General features: G+C 47.6%; 1 protein-coding gene across 4 annotated transcripts in view; it reads right to left on the bottom strand.

Moving 5' to 3' along the window:
- NRP2 (neuropilin 2) overlaps window positions 1–20,018 on the bottom strand; it is a 118,071-nt gene that overhangs the window by 8,254 nt on the left and 89,799 nt on the right. For 2 of the 4 annotated variants that reach the window (XM_021076242.1, XM_021076241.1), the window contains exon 16: window positions 9,249–12,727. The exons of the other annotated variants lie outside the window; for them this stretch is intronic. In XM_021076242.1, coding sequence (XP_020931901.1) covers window positions 12,447–12,727 — 281 coding nt within the window. In that variant the 3' untranslated portion in view covers window positions 9,249–12,446. Of the gene's footprint in view, window positions 1–9,248; window positions 12,728–20,018 lie in introns of those variants that run through there. 4 annotated transcript variants of the gene reach the window in all.

Raw genomic sequence — 20,018 nt, 5'->3', positions numbered from 1 at the left:
TCTGACTCCAAAACCTGAACTCTGACTCTCAGTACTGCATTAGGGCCAGAAAAGACCCTTCCCTCACCTGGCCCAGGCCTGCACTCAAGCTCTCTGGGTGGGCACAGGAGACTGCAGCTTCCCTATGTCATTACCCCACCCCCACAGAAAAAAAAAGGGGCTGCTTTCTCTTAACCCTAGTGGGCCGGATGCACATTCTCTGGCACTTTGCCTGCACTGTTTGCTTTGATGGGAACTTGCAAAGACTTCTCGTGAATGTGGAGATACGGTGATCTGAAATTTCGGGCTTCACGGTTTCCATGATAGGCATTACCCAGAGAGAGAGGCCTGATCTGCATTCTGCAAAGGGCAGTTTTCACTTACGGACTGAACCATCAATCAACCAACCCTCCCTGATCGACAGGCTTTACCACGTGCCCAGGAACCACATGGAGGACTTTGGGAAAGGAACGTGTATGGGACCAGCTGTCCACAATCCAGGGCCTTCAGTGTGACTGGGAAGGCCTTGCCCATGCCAGAAGAGCATCAAAGAAAGAGGGGTGCTCTGGAGGGAGCTCAAAGTGCTGACACAGTCTGGGGCAGAGATGGGGCAACAGAGGCTGCTGGAGAAAAACTGAGCGTGGGGAGGAGGCTGCTACAAGAGGTGGGGTGGGGAGTTCAGCTCCATTTCTGTTTGATGGATAGGGATGGTCTCAAATATGGTGCCCGAGCCCCTTAATGCAAACACTCATCTCTTGGTTTGGGGCCTGAATTCATTTTTATCAGATCCGCTGAGGAATTCAAAAAGACTGCCTTGCCGGATGACAATCTTCCACCCTGTATCTCCCTATGTGACAGTCAGGTCTCTGCCCTGCTCCCTTCACCGGTTGCGGCAGATCAGCAGCACGAGAGCAAGAACTCATGGGTGCCTGCAAGGGAGTTTCAGAGAGGTTGGGTAATCAATCCCTGGGCACTTGCACACCAATCGCTTCCGGACACCAGCACCAACATATGCTGGTTTTCACTGAAGAGCCCCTTCCAGGCCAATTCGGGGCAGTGGCTTGAGAGGCCTGGTGGAAACGGAGGCCAGGTTGGCCACCAGAATCTATAGCAGAGACTCTCTAGGGATGGTACCTGAAGGGGAGCAGCATGGGATATGGAGAACACTGGATGGCGAGAGCTCTGCGGGGAGCACTGCTCTGGGAGCAGGCAGCCTCCTCCTCATCCGATCTCTGTGATGCCACCCAGGGGTGGGAGCCAGGATAAGCCGCTGACCTCCCTGAGTCTGTCTGGTCCTCTATAAAGTAAGCACTGCTGTTCTTTCCTGCTCGAGAATTCTATCATCTTTACAGGAAGAAAACTCTGAGTCTTTCTGTAGAGGGTTGCTGGTTGTAGACAAGGCAGCTTTTACAGAAAAGGGCTCACGTCCCAGTCTTCACCCCAGGTCTTTTCTCTCCTGGATGTGGTCACACCCTGAAGACATCTATCTTAAAGTGTGTGTGGAGGGAGAAGAGGATGCAAAGGACCAGTGACGGGAAACCATGAGGTTCCATATTTTCAATGCTTGTGCCTTTGGCTTAGGAACTAGTCCTGTTAATGGGCAATTGACAGACACAGTGGGTAAATGATGCCCCAAGTTTTAAGCCTCCACTTTAGCTGAGGCAGGGCTGATAAAACCTGGTGAGAAGCCATTTAACCCACATGTCCACTCAACCTGCCAAACGGCAACCAGCCTTTAAATCAAGGATTGAAGAGATGCTTACACAGGAAATCATGGAAATCATTCATTTTCACAGGTACCAGGTGTCATCGCTTCTACTTTAAAGAGGAAGAAATTGAGGAAGGAGGGTAGAAAAATGCAATAAGTCATTGGAGAGATCAGCAGTAGAACTGAGAGTCGACCACATTTTCGACACTTTGTTTGGGCTGTGATTTATGTGGGATTAGCCTCTTGGCCACTTGGAACCCTTGTTGAGTTGATTCCAAGTTCCTGAACCCCCCGAGTCAGCTAAATCACTGGACCAGTCAGATGGGAGTCGCCTTCAGAAAATTCTCTCAGCCATTTTGTTTTGATCCCAGCAGGAAACGCAATACTGTGATCTAAATAAATGAGAAATCATGAAGGACTGGGAGATATTTCTTGGCCCTTCGAAGTGTTTAATTTGGTTTAATATTTAGTATTGGCTGAAGGTTCCCACTCCCTACCACACTTAATTTCCCTAATTCAGTTTGTTCATCCCCAGTTGCTATAAGGAGCCAAAAGTTCAGATGCAGATAGAAACTTTGCCAAAACTCCTCCATTAGAGAGTCAGGCTACTTGCGAGCCGTTCATCCCGTGCTGGGTTTGGCTTGAATTTAGAAACACCACCAGAAGATCCTTTATCATGGGTTTTTATCTCTTGGGCTATAGCCAAATCTACGCAAAGTCATGGAAAAAAATTTTTTTTGAGATTTCCAATGGTTTCAAGTTGGAAGTTAAAGGGAGTTTGGTTTGTGTTATCAGAAGAGTTTGAACATGATTTTCTATTATTTTTAGTTGAATAACCAGGAGGAAGCACTAAAAAGGATTGGAAATACCAACTGCAAATGAGAAGGCTGGGAAATGACCTAATAATACTTCCAAGTGTGGAGACAGACAAGCAGCTGAGGCCAGAATGGCTCCACTGAGCCCCAACAATGGTGTGAAAAGAAGAAAAAGGCAGGCAGCAAAATGTTTAGTTAGAAACATAGGCTTCATGGTTGTGTAGGTTGGGGAAAAACCCAGTAATGTTGATGGAGGAAAATTCTGGAATCTCTCCCTGGAATATATCTTTGAAAAATGAGAGAGATTCTCCATGACCATTAATGGGTGTGCCAGCAAGAAACAGGCTGTTCTTTTGTTGGCTATCTTCTCTTAGGGTAGAAAGATGGGAAAAGAAAAGTTCAGGGAGCAAGTGTCCTCTCCCCCCCACTTTGTTCTTATTTTTTCCTGAGATGTTAGGGAAAAAAGTCTTGTATCTCCACATGTCAGGGAGTTACCCCATGGACTTGGACATTTTTCCTCTCCTCCAGTCCCAAGGTTCAAGACATGCACTTACTGGAAACACCACTCAGGTGGAGAGGTTTGGTCCAAACTAGGAGAAGTGAGAAGATGAAGAAGAAAGAAAACCACATCCATGTCCAATGTGAAAAAAAAAAAAAAGTCTTCTTAAAGATCACCCCTCTATTTTGTAGGTCCTTGGGAAAAACTCTCTACACACAGTATCTCGCCAAGAGAGCTTGCTATGCTTAAAAATTAGGTTCTTTTGAACACAAGGATCCATGACTCTGTGATAAGATGTAAGGGGTTCCTAAAAGCCTCCTCTCTCTGCCCATTCAAGGGATGACGCCCTCCCTGCCCGCCCGCCCCGCCCAGAGTTTGCTGGTGATTAAAAATTGTGGTTATGACATAAGAGAATGATTCCTCCAACTTGAGGCTTGGTCTCCTGTAAACATGCAATTACTTGGAGGAAGCAAGCAATTAAGCCTTTGTGTCGGGAACCTGACATGCTTTTCTGGCAGAAGGCCTTGGTGGTGGTGGTAGGGGAGGCAGAGAAAGTCTAAGAATGCCAGAAGACAAGAAAAGGGGCTGCCAAGAGAGGAGGAAGGTGCAGAAAGGGGAGGCTGGAGGTTGAAGATGGACAATACCTGGCGCTGATAGGTGGATAGGTGCAGACAGGTCTTCCTTGGGGAAAGAGGAGGAGAGGGCGGCTCTATCAGGGGTTCAGAGCCAGGAAGTGGTGATGATGCTGAGGGCTCAGGGCTTCCCATGAGCACTGTCATTGAGCTCGCCCTCTTGGTTTACAGTTGGCTGAGGTGGATGAGGAACCCTGGGGGCTTTCTGAGAGTTCACCTCAGCCCCTGACTAGGTCCTAATGACTATCTCCCTGCCCCAGTACCAGCCTTCGGAAGAGCCCTAGGCAAGGACTGCAGGAGACTGCACTGGCCCCAAGGTCCTTAGGCCTCTCCTCTCTGACTAGATGGTAGTAGGGAGGTGCAAAGAGAGGAAAAATTTCTTTTTTTCTTTTTTCTTTTTATTTATTTATTTATTTTTTTAGGGCTATGCCTGAAGCCTATGGAGGTTCTCAGGCTAGGGTCCAAATCCGAGCCATAGCTGCCAGCCTACGTCACAGGCACAGCAACTCGGAATCTGAGCAGTATCTGTGACCTACAGCACAGCTCATGGCAACACCAGATCCTTAACCCACTGAACGAGGCCAGGGATTGAACCCGCATCCTCACGAATACTAGTTGAGTTCATTACCATTGAGCTGCGACGGGAACTCCAAGTTTCTTAACAGACTGTATGAGCCTCAGTAACCAGCGGGCTGACTGAGAATAAGACTTTGATCAAGGCCACCTCAGGCTCAAAGCTGTCCCTGTACTCCCTTCATTTACTGGAGCTGGCTGCTCTCTAGCAAGTTCCAGAGAACTCCAGTCCAGGCAGCCACTTATTGAGTCCTGCCACCTAAGAAAGAAACTGCTGCTGTTGGAAGCCAAGACATGGTAGACTATCGTTCCTGGTCCGGATCAGAGTCTTTGCCTTTGGGCAATGTTAGCTAATGATATTAAGAGGGTTCAATTTTGCACAATCACACATAGAAGACAAAACAACGGTGGTACGTGTATGACATATGTTTGATGACTTATCTGCAGCTCACCCACACTTCACTCTCATGCTGCTTTCTTTCCCAAAGCATCGAGAGTTACATCCAAGCCTCATGCCTGAGAGGGAGTAGTCTTGGATTTTTGGCAGGTTGGGGAATGCTAGAGACGTCCATGTATGGCCGGCCACACTATCCATTATGTTCAAAGTCATATTACTGTGACTCTTTCATCCTAGGGCACAGTAGGAATCAGGGCAGCAACTCTTGGAGGCATCGGTGTTTTGAACTAACGAGTCCCTTGGCTTCTCCTCTATTTGCCACTCCCTGCTGGAGCCACTTAGGACTCCCAGCTTCGCCCGCACGGTGAAACCTTCCCCTGGAAACCACCTCACCTCCTAGTACCTTCCCCTGGGTCACATTAGCCCTGAACCTCCTTGGAAAGAAGCTGGGCGCCTCCTGTCAGCCGGGCAGATCTGCTCCTCCCAGTGCCATGGTGGGAGCCTCAGGCACAAGGCCCCAAGGACTGGAGACTGTTTTGTCATGTGGGCTTCCTTGTGGCCGCTGGAATATTGTAGTTTGCAGCAGGATACTGTGCACTGACCTTAAAGGATGTTTTTTACATGAATTTTTTAGCAGAAAACATAAATAAATAACAGCAAGGCACAGCCCAGTCACTCTTTGAAGAAACCAAGTGGAACTCATTAATCATGGAGAACAGGGCTCTGCCTGCTGAACCCAGGGAGAGAATTAACTCCTGGGCCACAGTGGCCACAGCTCCAGCAAGATGCCACATAGAGCCAGTCCCCTATTTTCTACAAACTGGCATTAAAAATAGTAGTCCCTGAAATTAAAATTCTCTTCAGCTAAAACCACCCAATGTCTTCCCTGGCAAGCACTCCACCCACTTTAGAAAAAGAGAGAGAGAGAATATTGCAGAGATGACGTGGCTTGTGCACATGGCGGAGGATAAAATGGAGGACGTCCGTGAGTTTGTTATCCTCTGAAATGAGGGCGGGCTCACTTGAGAAAGCAAACCCTAGCCATCTGAAGCATTTATTAAAATGAAAACAGGCACATCAATTTGACCCAGATATTCCATCCCAGAGAAACGTGCACAGAGACAACCTCGAGGATGTTCACTGCAGTGTTGTTTAGCATAGTAAGAAAAACTAGACATAACCTGATAAGCCACCAATAGGGGAGCAGTTAATAAACTATGAGACATCAACATGATACAGAATGCTAGACAATAGCTAAAAAGGATGGGCTAACCCCGTTGGCTTGGGCCAAAGTGTCTACAAGGCTTTGTCAAATGAAGAGTAGCAAGTTATTCAGCAGAGTGAGCAAATGTGAGACCATTTACACAAGACCAAAGCAAGCTCCAACCAAAGCAAACCACATCATTAGACATGCCGTATCTATTTGTAAAGGTATAAAATAAGGCCTGGAACTATCTACCTCCAGCTGTTTTTCTTGGTTATCTCTGGGGAAGAGAGTGGGATGGTTAACAATGAAATTGACTTCTTTAAAAAAAAATTTTTTTTTGCACTTTTGAGAATGCAGTCATGTATAACTTGTAAATTAAAAAGGAATGAGAAGAAACCTCACCAGGTACCATCCTAAAATTTCCCCTAATGACCTTCTTCTGAATCAGTCACCACTCTGGTCATGAACCCCCAAGAACAGGTGTTTTCTCCCCTCAACACCCTGTCCTGCCTCAGCATATCTATTGCGGACTCTTCCTATTTCTTGGTTCGATGCCCATGGGGCTTTAGTTTTTATTGGGAGCTTTGAGGTTAGTGACAGCAAAGCTCAAGAACAATTACTTTACGGGGAAGAGAGCAGAAGGCTTCTGTGTCTCCTGCCCTCTGGGCTTGGGGCAAGAATGGTTTCTGCTGCTTTCCTGAAGCACCAAGATCCTGCACTGTGTATGCAGAAACCATGCTAAAAGGGGGGTTGTTCTGTGGCAAGTCCCCAAATCTTGGATCTCTTCCATGCTTAAGTTTGGGGTCAAAGGGAACTCCTTCGCACAGTTAGTGCAAATGTGCTCTGGCTGAAGCCTGTGGCCTGACACCTTCTAAGGGTGCAGGTTTCTGATTGCATCTAACCTCTAGATGTCCTTCAATGCACCTGATCCACGTCAGGCTTAATTAAATCCTACGCTATTCCTAGTTTTTAATTTATTTGTAGAAGGCGATCTTTCCCCTGCTGATAATCAGATCATCAGCTGGTGTTCCCCTCTCCCCTCCTTTTCCTCTGGTTGGTCTTGTTTTGTATTTTCTTTGGGCCGTCATTGAAGTGGATGAAAGGCAAATTACAGCTGCGAGAGTCCCAGTGATGCACACAATCAAAGAGAGAAAACAAGCCGCACCTACAGATCTGCAATTTGGCTCAGATGTGGAGCCCACAACGCAGACAAATGAAAACTTAAAAATGAAGCCCTTTTCATCAAAGATTACAGAAAGGCCACAATGTTTGTGCAAAACAACTGCAGAGTCAGTGAAGGGAGGTGATGAAAGCAAACACAGGGCCACAGCCAACTGGCCGGACTGGGGGTATCTAGGCTAGGAGGGCAGTGTCTTGCTTCCACCACAAGGATGCACATTTAAACCAGCATAAAGGGCCAGGTAGGAGCCAAGACGGACCATACTGAGCCTTGACATCTGGTGTTTATGATCCGTGGAAAGACAATTTCTGTAACATTTATGCTTGGGTTAGGTCTGAAATATCATACTGATAACAGTGCTGTGTTTGACGCCTAAGATTAGAATCCTAACAGTCTCTGCTCTTTTGGGGAACAGAGAGTGCCTGCAGAATAAGTCTTGGGATTAGAATCAAGGCAGGAAAAGCAGTGATGAAATTCTCCAAGGTGGCTCCAAAACCAGTAATGCTAACGAAACACAAGCAATAGCTAATTGAATTCACTCTGGCAAATTTGGTCCCAGGCCAGCCCACGAAACTGTTGACTGAGCCTCGTTCTAGCTTGAAATAAACGCCTTTTGAGAAGCTTTCATTTCATCCTTTGCTAATAGGAACAAACAGCTTTAAGGATAGCCAAATGTGGAGTTCCCAATGTGGCACAGCAGGTTAAGGATCTGGTGTTGCTTCAGCTATGGCGCAGGCTGCAACTGCGGCTCCAAGAACCAAATGTTACATGGACAAAATGGGTAACGATGCTTGTCTCTAGAGGAAGAAACAATGCTCTAACCGTGGACATTCTGCTCTATTCTCCTGCACAGGACAGACAGTGACATCAATACTGAGCCATCTGTACTGACAATGCTTCCTGTGAGATCTGAAAACCCAGAAGCCTGTTTCCTGTAGTGCCACTTGGGCAGCTATAAAAAGCACTCCTTTCAGGATTTAGGTCTAGAGAGGAAGAAAAGCAGGATTCTGGCAGAAATTGGGTCTCCTAGATGATTTCCCTTTTCTTGGGACTTTTAGGAATGTTCTCAACTCCAAGGAAATCTTCTGGGTTGACGGAAAACATCTAAGACATGTCATGAATAGGAGGTGGTGGAAGGTCCTTCCGTAGCCCCTTTTGCTCACCATCTAGAACCACAAAGAGCTGGGACACTGCCTTTCCTAGATTTTTTTTCACCCCTAATAAATACCCATCTGATAGAGACGTTTTATGCAACGATTTCACTACCTACTCAAGAAAGAGAACCAGAAGATAAATACCTGTCAACAAGATCTGGCCTTCTTGGGGGAGTGGGGGGCGCACCTGTGGCACATGGAGGTTCCCAGGCTAGGGGTTGATTGGGAGCTGCAGCTGCCAGCCTACGCCACAGCCACAGCAACACGGGATCTGAGCCGTGTCTGCAACCTACACCACAGCTCATGGCAACGCCGGATCCTTAACCCACTGAGCAAGGCCAGGGATTGAACCTCCATCCTCAAGGATACTACTCAGGTTCGTTTCTGCTGAGCCACAATGGGAACTTCCAAGATCTGGCTTTTTGAGTATGTTTCCCCAAGTTTCTCTCCTCAAAGTGTTTATAGAACTGTTCCTTTTATAAAATGCTCCACCACGATATTTCCAGGTTCACAGCAATCATATAAGTATCTTCATTATTTGCTCCAAAAAATGAAGTCTGGAATGTCTTTGAGTCTTGAACATGCTCTAAGTTCCCGTTTTGTCTGGGAAAGTGCTCATAAATTGGAGAGCCACGTCCCCGTGGAAGTCATAATTTGGGAGGCAAGGGGTAAGATGTCGCCACTTCTTCACCAAAGGAAGTGATCTGTCTCTGCAGAGCTGAGTACATGATTCAGCTTTGCTGGTCCCCCTCCCCCCTGGGGTCCTCTGAATGTAGACGCCAATCTCCAGGGATGTGCCATCAAGAGAAATTTTGTGGAATCACACGGAGCAATTTAGCACTTAGCAACTTTTGCAAAATCCCACACCAATCATAAAAGTTGGCTCAGCTGCACAAATTGGATAAAACTCCTAACAAGCAAGTCATAAAAATAAAAGAAGGGAAAGCTGGCATTTAGCCTCAAGGAGGAAACCCACCTACCTCCCACAGAAATGCCTCATAGCTCAGAGGTGATGTGTAAACTCTGGAAACATCGGTTTGTTCAAAGCCTACATTTCAACTTTGTTCTCACAAGCCAAGATGGGGGGGAAAAAAAAAACCCAGGTGTTTGTATAAAAATATCATCATTTTATTACATTCCACACAATACATTTTCAAATAATTTCCAACGTCCACAAGATATTTTGACACACAGGCAACTGAGCAAATGCAAGAGATGTCACAGATATAGGGCGAGGGGATAAGAATAGGAAGTAAAAATCTTTTAAGTTTTCTTGTTTAGTTGCTGTTCTTTGGTAATTTTGGTGTTTACTTGCCTGCTAGTTTCATTTTAAAGACAGGATCTTCTTAAAGATGGGGTATCAACCTCAGAACTATTACTGGATTTCCTATCCTATTCTGGCTTTCATTCCAAACATGTGAGACAAGGGAAAAGAATTTATTTTCAGCATTCTGTTTTATCAATGGCAATGCTATGATCCTTTGTTTTTTTCTCCTGCCTTTACAGGCAATTAGGGGATAGCAATTGCTAGCATAACATCAAGGAAGGGCCTTCCACCCCTGAGGTCAGGGTTCCCCTCCTAGAGCTGTTAATAGGGAAGCTCTAAGGCAAACACTTGACCAGCCTGAGCTAGACCTTCAATTCATTCATTCATTTATAGTGCTATCACCTCTTTGTCTTCTGAGAAGCAATTCTAAACATGCATACATGCATTCACCTGTCCAGTCTATTTTTCTTAGAAGAGAGTCACCCTTCCCTCTCTCCATGGAATACAGGATTTTGCTTTTTAAAGCGGCAAGGCATGACATTTTACAGAAGAGCTACCCTTTTAGCACAGTACCTGGATAATACCATGAAAGTTGCTGGGGCTGAGAGAACAGAGAGAGATGAGAGGGAGGGAGGGAGGGAGGGAGCAGGAAAGAGGATTGTGACATCCCCAGCTGAAGTGCATCATGGGATTCACAAAGATTTGAGCAGTCTCATATTCTCAACGACAGCATGTACATAAAGATGACGCCACATGGGGCATCAGATAAAGATACAGCAGATTCGCAAAGTTGTTATCTTCTTTTAAAGAAGGGCAATCCTCAAGGGTGTATGGGAACTCAGCTGCTACACTGGCTGGACTTTCCGGGTATAATTCCCTGACACCAGGCCTCCACGAGGTGCCTGGAGGGATGTCAGTCATTTTGAGGGAATGCCTGGTGCCAAATGCACCACTGGCTGTGGACACCTGAGATAAAAAGCCCTTAGTGACCGGCAAGGAAGTCATCCTAAGGTGTCCATGGTACCCGGCTGCCCCTCCTCCCTCTCCCCATCCTTCTTTGTCCATCTTCAGCTGGGGGAAGACACTTCTTGAAATCCCAAGGTAGCTCATGCTCTAGCCTTTCATCTTTTTGCTTGGTAGGGCTGCTGTGGTTGAGACAGACCAGCTCTTTGAAATAGAATAAGAGTGGGAGAACACCATTCTTTCAGGGGGATGAAACAAACCAGATGGGAAAGTGACTGTGTGTGTGTTGGAGGGACCTATGTGAATATTCTGAAAGAAAGCTAAGAGTCTCTCTCTTCCAAGCAGCACCCCCCCAAAATCATTAGTATTTTGTTCCCAGAAGGTATCCTGAGGCTTTCAGCCCAGGCAACCCTCTTTGGAGAGAATCTTCTACTTCCCCAGTGGGTTCCTAGCAGGAAGGTGAGAAATAAACACCCCCAAGGCGGAGCCCCAGCACACTGGGAATCTTGCTAAAATACGCACTTTCTATCAATGAAATTGACTTTGTTATTGAATCTATCCTTCGTACAATATCATTAGGCAATTTATCCCTAACATCCCTCTCCCTGCACTGACTGCTTAGAGAGGACAAATGGGCAGCAATGGATTTATCTTCATTTTACCTTCTCCTGATGATGCAGCAACATCTGGAAATGCCAGGCCAGCCTAGGAGGGTGTATTTGCCAGATGCCACGAATGTTTTAAGGGGGAGCACATCGGTACATTAAAAAAAGAATGGCAACCTTTTATTCTCTCATCATATTCAAATACCTCAGGTGAAGAGCCTTAGGTTTTAGTGGCTCTCCATTCAGGCACACATGAACACCATGAAAGGAAAGCAAATGACCCCTTTCCCCCCATAGTTTACAAACGCTACTACAATGACCAAGATCACATCAAAGAATACGTTCTTTTTAACCTTCTTACTCCACCCCATCCCGAGCAGGGCACAAGGAACGAACGCCCCTGGTGAGGAGGGTTTGTTTTGTTTTTTTTTAAAGACAACGTTTCCATCCTTCCTTCTCCTCCACCTCCTCCTGCTCTCAATTTAAGACGACAGCTTCTCCTACATCAGTCTCGGTCTTGTTATTCTCTATGACTTATTCCAAGATTGGACTTAACCGATAAAAGCTAAACATTCATTCGAAGCTTCTCTTTTATAAGGCAACATGAGACAGATTCGCTTCAGGGCTGGAAGTCGTGATGGTTCCACACGCACCCAATGGTGGCTACTTCAAAGACGCCTGAGACGTGACAAGGGGTCACGTCTGAGTGCACCGGGGGACCCTTCCTCTTGGGTCAGGCGGGTTGGGCATGGGGAGAGGAACGGGAGGGGCCACAATTCTTTTCACTGTGGCCTCTAGTTTTTTAGGTACCTGGAGATGACAATGGTAGCCAACAGAAACCCAGCCAGAGCTAGATAAGGCAACAAAAAGCTTCAATCTCTTCTCCAAGTAAACAAAACTAGTACAGTATATTATTTTCTGGAACAGGTACCCCGGGAGAAGTAACACAAGAGTTAAAGGGGGTCCTCTCTGAACACACCCACACACTCCCCCCCCCAACAATGAGCCAGTCTCTCTCTCACACCCACGCACACACAGAGCTATTCACACGCGCAGATGTGTACTATGTACAAACACACAGATCTGGGGTCTCCCCTCGAGTCTCCGGGCGGGCTGCCCACCGGGAGGAGGGCCGGGATAAGGCAAGGGGAAGACACAGGGAACCAGTCTCCGGAAGGAAAACGGTGAGCCTTGAGTTGTGAAGTGCTTCTCGTGTTCCAAGATGCAGCATTAGAGTTGGGGGCGGGGGAGTTGGAAGCAACCAAAGGGGGGGGGAAAAAAAAAAGAAAAAAAGAACCCAAGGAGAATGGTCGGGATGGATAAGAGCGCACAGGGTTTGGGCCCCGAGAGAGAGAGATGTCTGAGCGTTCACACAGAGACTAGGCGAGGAGAAAAAAAGTGCAAAATCGAGGCAACGTGTTTGCAGTCTTTCTTGTTTGTTTTTGGGTGCCGTCCTTGCTTCGGCCCTCAGCAGTGCGAGCTGCGGTCTTGCTCTAGCTTAATGGTTAGGGTGGGCTCCACCGCCAGAGGGGCCCCGTTGGTGTAGTGGGAGGTTTTGTAGGTGATGGAGTGATCGGTCTTCTTGGCCGCATAGCGGAACCGGTGGTAGTGGAGCACCAGGGCCAGTGCGACGGAGACCAGCACCAGCACGGCGCCCCCGGCGGCCATAACGTAATACCAGTAGGCTGGGATGGGCTGCACGGGCACCGTGTCCACTGTGGGCTCCGTCCCTGGTAGGAGGGTGCCCCCTGGTGGAGAGACACAGAAGAGTGTTGCTAGGCTGAGAGCATGCAGACTAATCAAAAAACTAATTAAAAAAAAAGAAAGAAAGAAAGAAAAGAAACACACACATGCTTTGGAGCGGATAGGGAAGGGGACAGGGGAATAAAGTGGTACTACGTATTCAGTGTGTGCCAAGCACGTTTCAATGATTGATGCTATTTCCTACTTACAACCTTGTGAGGTAGGTACTGTCAGACCCATTTTACAGATGAGGAAACAGAGGCTCAAAGAAGTTAAATGAATGGTTTTGCAGCACGTAAGTGCTAAGTGTGGCAATGAACCAAGAGTTGTATGATTCCCAAACTCTTCTTTCTGTTAAACCACAATTACTCTATAATACAGAGAAAGATTATGATCACACACACATACACACACACACACACACACACACAAATACACTCAAGTGCATGATGCTGAAATGACTTCTGGGCTCCTATAGGACCAATTCTCCAAATGGGTGGAAATACAGTATTTGGTCTGGCTGGCCAGCATTCTCAATGTGTTCATTAGGCTGGCTGGACTTAAAGGTGAATTCCACTTTGGTTTGCCAAGGCTTCCATGTTCATTGAATCAGCCTGGTCTTGTCTAAACAGGTCAGCTACCACTGTCAAGCAATGATTAAACGCATCTTCTTTTTTTTTTTTTTTAAATTGAATGGAGGATTTAAAAAGCTGATTGGAAGGATGTTGCAACCAAAAAAATGTGGGCGCAAAATGATAGTAGGTATGTGTGAGCGAGAGTGAGTAAGTGAGAGCAGAGGGAGGGAGCTCATTCTAATCATGGAAAAGACAGAGGAGGGGAGAGAAGCTAGCAGAGGATTTAGAAGGCAACCACATTCACTGGCCAGCCTCTGGTTACCATGGAGATGATGTCGTAGATTTAAGCCCAGGGTAACTCTGGGGAGAGACTGGCTAGAGTCCCACTTGATGCAAAACAGTGCTACAACCTGATTCTCCAAACGATTTACATCAGATGAGAATCTGGCCCAGAATGGGGCTAGGGGCTGTGGAGCTTGCCGAAACCAGACATGATCTTCACTTCTGAAAAATGATGCACGCTTAACCTACGAAAAATTCCTCCCTAGCCGCTTACGTCAACTGATGGTGGCCAGAAAGATGCATCCTCTCTATCCATGGGGTACCCCAGGTGGGAGCCACGGGCGGCAGGTGCTACTGTCTGTCCGTGCACCATTAGTCCTACTCCGTGGATGTCTCTCTGTTCAAGACGGAGAGAAGGCTCATTTATAGTTTCAGTCTCTCTCCCTCAAGAGACTCAGAGCTCCTCAAGCAGAACTCACTCTAGTCTTGGCTTCTACCTCAGGGTAAGCACCAAGAAGGCGCTTCGTAAATGCTCATGATTAAAAGACTGAACTGAGGTAAAGACTCCTACTTCTGAGTCAATGTTCGCCAACTCCTGCAGCCCGAACCCCAGAGCTCCTCTCTTTGATCTGGGAAATAGCTGAGGGGAGAGCCAGACCTTCTGATGTCTTCTCAGAAGTGCTAGAAAGATGAGAATGTTTTTCTTGGAAAATCTTCCAGAGCCTGCCCACCTTCCCCGCTCTTAAGCCCTCGTTCCTCTAGTTTTAGGGATCCCGTTCTGCCAAGGTACAGGGTTCACTGGAGCCTCTCAGGCCATCAGAAGTGCCACGGGGTTGGAGGGGCAGTGACAAGGATTCGTCGCACAGCATATATTCTGGCAGCTGCACCTACAGCCCCCAGTGGAAAGATCTCAGAATCCCAGAGTCCACCCCCCCCATTATCTTCTTCATTCCTCCTTTTTTCCTTTATTCCCAAACCATTTCCATCTTTTAATGATTTCATTACCATATTTTAGAAAGCGCCCTCCTTCCCCCCTCTCTTTGTGACTGTACTGAAAATCATGCATAGGAGTGGAGAGAAAGGGAAAGCGAGGCACTGCAAACAGCTCCTTGAAATGGCCAGCTCGCGAGTCACAGGGAACTGGTGTCAACTCATTATTCAGGTCACCAAGAGGAGCTGCTGCCTGGCAACCAGGCTGCTGTTGGAGTTTCATGTGGGCTCAGAAGACTGCCTGAGAAACAACACAGTGTGCAGGCATGGGCTCGAAGTTCCTCGGTGACGCCTCCCCGCCCCCAAAGGGCATCCTCAGGTCTGCCTCTGACTTCGATTTGGCTCCACGGTGGGGCTGATCCTCTAATGAGGCTGCAGCTCACCGGTGGGAGGAACGCAAGGCAGTAACTCCACGGGGTTTAACTCCCCCACCCTCTGCGACCGCCCGAAGCACCCAGGCAGACCACAAGGCAGGGGCACGTGTTTCTGTCAGGCAGGAAAGAGTCACGACTGTTCACGTTCCCATCGTCACCACACAGTCTCAGTTCAAAGGTTTGCTTTCCTTCAGCCAAAATGCAGATTTTCCACATTAAATGTAACCCCCAGGGCTCAATGCACCGGGGGCTGGGGTCTAAAGTGTCGCTTATGATAAAGACAAAGTTGGGGCACAGTGGGGAGGACCAGGGACCCCCTGGAGAAGGAGAAAACCTATTACGTGGATTACAGTTTCAGAATCAGGGACAGACCTCTGACCTCAAGTTCTGCTCTGCTTTGGAAGATAAACTCCACTTTAGGTAGGAGACCCTCTTCCCCTTTCTGCTAATACTCCCCTCCCCAGAAATGGTCATCCTGCAGAAAATTTCAGTGACAAAAGCCATTCAGTAGACACTGTATTGGCTCCTTAAACATTTTCCTTGGACATTTGTTTGGAGAAACGAGAACGCAGCCTATGGGAATTCGCGCTTTTAACGTTAAGGGAGTTAGAACAGAGAGGCCACACCTAACAACCCTCCTCTCACCCCCCTCATGCAATTTTAGGGGACCCGAAGTTGGAGTTTCTTAGAACATCTCCAGCTAAAGAGACTCAGCTCCTACAGGCCGGGGTTTGCTGGTTTGGAATCTGGCTTTGTGGTGGCTTCAGGGGCTGTAGGCTAATGAGGCTGTGGTTTGCCAGCCAGAGAAAAGGAAGGTGACAGATCGGCAGGGATTAAATCTCCTTACAAGGCACCTCTCCAGATAACAGCAGCAATCCCAGGAATGTCAGATAGATGGCTAGACGGATGGATGTGTGCCTGGATGGATGGATGGACTGGTGGGTAGATGGATGGGTGGGTGGATGGGTGGGTGGGTTGTTGAATGGGTGGACAGATGGATAGAAGAATGTATGTTGAACCAACATTCAGGTTCCCTGGGAATTTTTTTTTTTTTTTTTTTTTTTTTTTTTTTTTTTTTTTTTTGCTTTTTAGGGCCACACTCATGGCATATGGAAGTTCCCAGGCTATGGGTCAAATGGAGCTACAGCTGCCAGCCTATACCACAGCCACAGCAATACGGGATCCAAGCCAAGTCTACAACGTACACCACAGCTCATGGCAACGCTGGATCCCCAACCCACTGAGCGAGGCCAGGGATTGAACCTGCATCCTCATGAATACTACTCAGATTTGTTTCTGCTGAGCCATGGCAGGAACTCCTTGGGAAAATGTTAATGACCTACTGGTACTTTATAGAATAGTTATTCTTGGAAAGTGCTAGGTTCTGTTAGCTCATACTGCACCTCTAGTCAAACTGCCAAAAGGTACCCTCTTCAGGCAGATGTGACCTAGGTTGGTGACTGGCTGTATTTTAGCCTCATGTGCCCCATCAGCCATATGGGGTGGCCAGGCCATTGCCTTACAACCTGGGAGCCTGGGCCATGTCCCCCAGGATGGGAGGAAGAACGCAGGTGACTTCAACCTTGCACAACACCGGTGATGTGCTGACTGGATGTCTCCTTTCATGGCTCTGACTTCCCCACTTGCTCACATACCTCCCCACCCCACGAAAAATGCTGTTGATGCCTGTTTTATTTTTCATTAATTTCCACCCTCTAATTCTCCACAACATTTTCTCATTGTGCAAGAGAATGAGAAACAGAAATTTAAATAGTCAATAACCCCAAGTGTATTTGCAAGGTCGAGCAGGCTTCCAGCCACAAATGTTCTGAGCCCCCCCTGGAGAAAGGGGGGTGATGTGAAGGTGGGGGATTTGGATTTTTGAGAAACAGGAAATTCTAAGACGAGGAGAAAAAAAAATTACACAGCATGTAGGTTCCTTTCATTCCTATTGTGCAAATAGGGTTACTGAACTAATAAGTACTGGGGACCATAACCAGAACTACAGCTGTAATGAGGGGACACCTTCTGGGGGCTGGGCTCCGGGCTTCCTGTGAATCAGCTCTATTGCTTGTGACTCTCAGATGGGAGAGCTGAGAACCTGAGAGGATAAGTGATGTGCTCCTGGTTTGACCTGGAGGAAAATTGAGGTGGAGGGCAGAGCCGTACATGGTAAAACCCTAGAGATGGCTCAGAGACCTTCGAGGAAGCTCACACTGCTGAGAAGTGGCAGCACTGGGACCAGAAGCGTGTGGACCAAATCCTCTGCCTGTGCTGGGACCTCGGGGTCAGATAATCAGATCTGGCTCCTTGCCTCTTTCTCCACATTTTGGAACACAGCTACCCTCATTGCATAGGGCTCATGGCTGCTTTTGTGCTGCAGTGGCAGGGTTGAGTGCTGGCGACACCGTGTCACGAGGCCCCACGTGCTTGCTATCCGTCCCTTTAATTTTTTTTTTCTTTTTAGGGCCGCATCCATGGCATATGGAGGTTCCCAGGCTAGGGGTTGATCGAATTGGAGCTGTAGCCACAGGCCTACGCCAGAGCCACAGCAATGTGGGATCCGAGCCGCCTCTGCAACCTACACCACAGCTCACAACAATGCCAGATCCTTAACTCACTGAGCCTCCTCTATGTCTTTTTACAGAAAAAGTGTGCAGAGCCCTGTTCTAAGCAGGGAGGAACAGAAACAGAAGCAGCCCTGTCCCCTTCCGCCTCTTGCGTCTGTCTGAACCTAAGAATGGTCTCAGGCAAGTTCTCACGGAACCACTGCAAAGAGGAAGCATCTCCTACATCTAGGCCGATGACACATCCTCCGGAGTCTCCCAGGTTTCCACAGACATGTTTCGAAAGACACCAAAGGTAAATCATCTCTCTTGGAAGGGAAAAAGAAAAAAAAAAAGAAAAAAAAGACTCCTTGCAAAGAAGAACTGCTTTCAGGGCTGGCCTGTCTGCAATCTTTTATGGAGAGGTAGAAAGTGGAGAGCCGGGTGAAGGGGGCTTTGCAGATAAAAGGTTTATTTAATTTGAGAGATTAAACAAACAAAAGAGAAGGTTGGCTCCTCTGGAAAAGTTTACAGAAGATAGTGGAAGAATGTGGTCACGCCCTCTGATCTGTTTGGAAGAAGAATGTAGAAGCACAAAACATCCCTGCAAAGGGACTCTCTGGGTTTGCCTGGGAAGCAGGGCGTTTGTCTGTAGGGGGAACACGGGAAGGTCTCCGCTAGGTTAGTGGGAACCCGGTGGCTCCTCTACTCTGTCTAAAATGCCTCTGCATTCAGATTCGTGGCTGGCTAAGCCTCAGACGCTTGTCCTCTCTTCAGTGGCACTTGGGCTACTTCTTGCAAACTAAGGCTTGTCCTTTCTGTCCTTGGCGAGGGGAAAAGTCAGCGTAAAAGAATCTCTTCTCCCCTTAGAGAAACTGACGTTGGCAGCTGTTTAGATAAATGGTAAACTTGGGGGAGGAAGGGGGCGTGTCAGGCTTCTGGGATGGGAGAACCTCACACAAGATGCCTCGCTGGTGGTTGTGTCCCCTTAGGCAAGCAGCGGGAGCCGGGCAGTGAGTGGTTCACACACATTGCACCCCCATGCTTCCCAGCTCAGCAACAGCTAGCCCTAATCTGGCAGCTGGGGACCCTGGGGGAGGGGGTCAGGGAGCGGGAATCACACCCCGCAGCTGCCTATCTGGAGCCCTGGCAGAATTTAGGAATACGTCTCTGCCTTTCATCAGAGGATTACTGCAAGGATGCCATGCAACCCTCGCTGTGTCTCGGGAGTGCTTCTAGCAGAGAGAGCCAGAGGAGGAAGAGAAGCCAAAGAGAGAGGGCATTCGAGGCCAACCCCAGGTCCAGTGCCCTGGGATGGGGGTCATTACACCGAGGGGCAAAGCCTCGGGGAAGCAGCTGCTTTGACAGCTTGATGGAAATGAGGGTGGGGATGGAAGGAGAGATGGGGTTGGGAAACGGCAGGGATGGGTCCGTTGATACCAAATAAACAGAACTCCAAACCCGATGCCGAGGGTCAAACCCTGGCCAGCTCTGTCATTTCCCCAAAATGGGTCCCCTCTCCATCCAGGAGACCGCCTGTGCTGTCCACTTCCGCCTGGTTTTACCTGGAAGAGAACTTCAGAGGACTATGGAAGTGAAGCCCAAGAGATGAAGCCCTAGGACCTAGTCTGAGACACAAAACCCACGTTTACAGCTGTGAGTAGGAGCTAGTGATGTTCCTTTTAGCATCTGTCAGTGGTGGACATGGCACTTCTGAATCCTTCAGTCTCACTACTGCTCACGCCTGGGATTTTGCCAGGTCTCTGACAGGTAGGGGAGCAGACTCTGCTTCTCTCCTCCTGCTTTGTTCAAAGCCCACAGCCTCTCATAAGAGCAAGAACTCCTTCTTCCCCTGAGACCGGCTAAACATCATCACCTGATTGACAATCATGGTACTCTGATTATGGGCTTTCTATATGTTTCCTGGCTTCCTTATTATTCTTTTTACTTTTATTGAGAAATGAAAGTATTGGTTAAAAAAAAAATAGTCCACCCCCTTAATGACACCGCTTGGTGGGTCTATCCCTCCCCCAACCCTTTACACACATTTTTTCATTTGTTCAAGCTCAAGTTCTAGAAAAAGATACATGACGGCACTGTGTCTACAGCCAGGGCTTAAAAAAAAAGAAAGAAAGAAAGGAAAAAGAAAAGCACACCCAGATTACATTGTTTAGAACAACGGCAAAGTCTTTTTAAACATCACATGACCACACAGCTTATTCATTCTCTCTCCTCCTTGTCCCTTCTCTACACAGCTCTCTTCTTCGCCGTGGCTTGTTTCTCATCACTCCTGACTCATACCCCAGTACACAATCAAAGTATCCCCACCAAGCAGAAACCACAAGGGGATTTGAATAAAAAGAAAATGTCTCATGGCAAGAAACGAGTAAAAGGCAGAAAACGAAAGGCACTTCAAAATAGAAAAGATCAGGATTATTTAATAAGACCCGGTCCAGAGGCCACTTTTATTGCATTTCCTTGAAGATTTATCTAGTACACACTGGCCTCTTCTGAAGAATAAGATTGCTT

The sequence above is a fragment of the Sus scrofa genome, chromosome 15, assembly GCF_000003025.6.
Source record: "Sus scrofa isolate TJ Tabasco breed Duroc chromosome 15, Sscrofa11.1, whole genome shotgun sequence".
Taxonomy (NCBI): domain Eukaryota; kingdom Metazoa; phylum Chordata; class Mammalia; order Artiodactyla; family Suidae; genus Sus; species Sus scrofa.
This window is presented reverse-complemented; position numbering and strand designations above follow the sequence as displayed.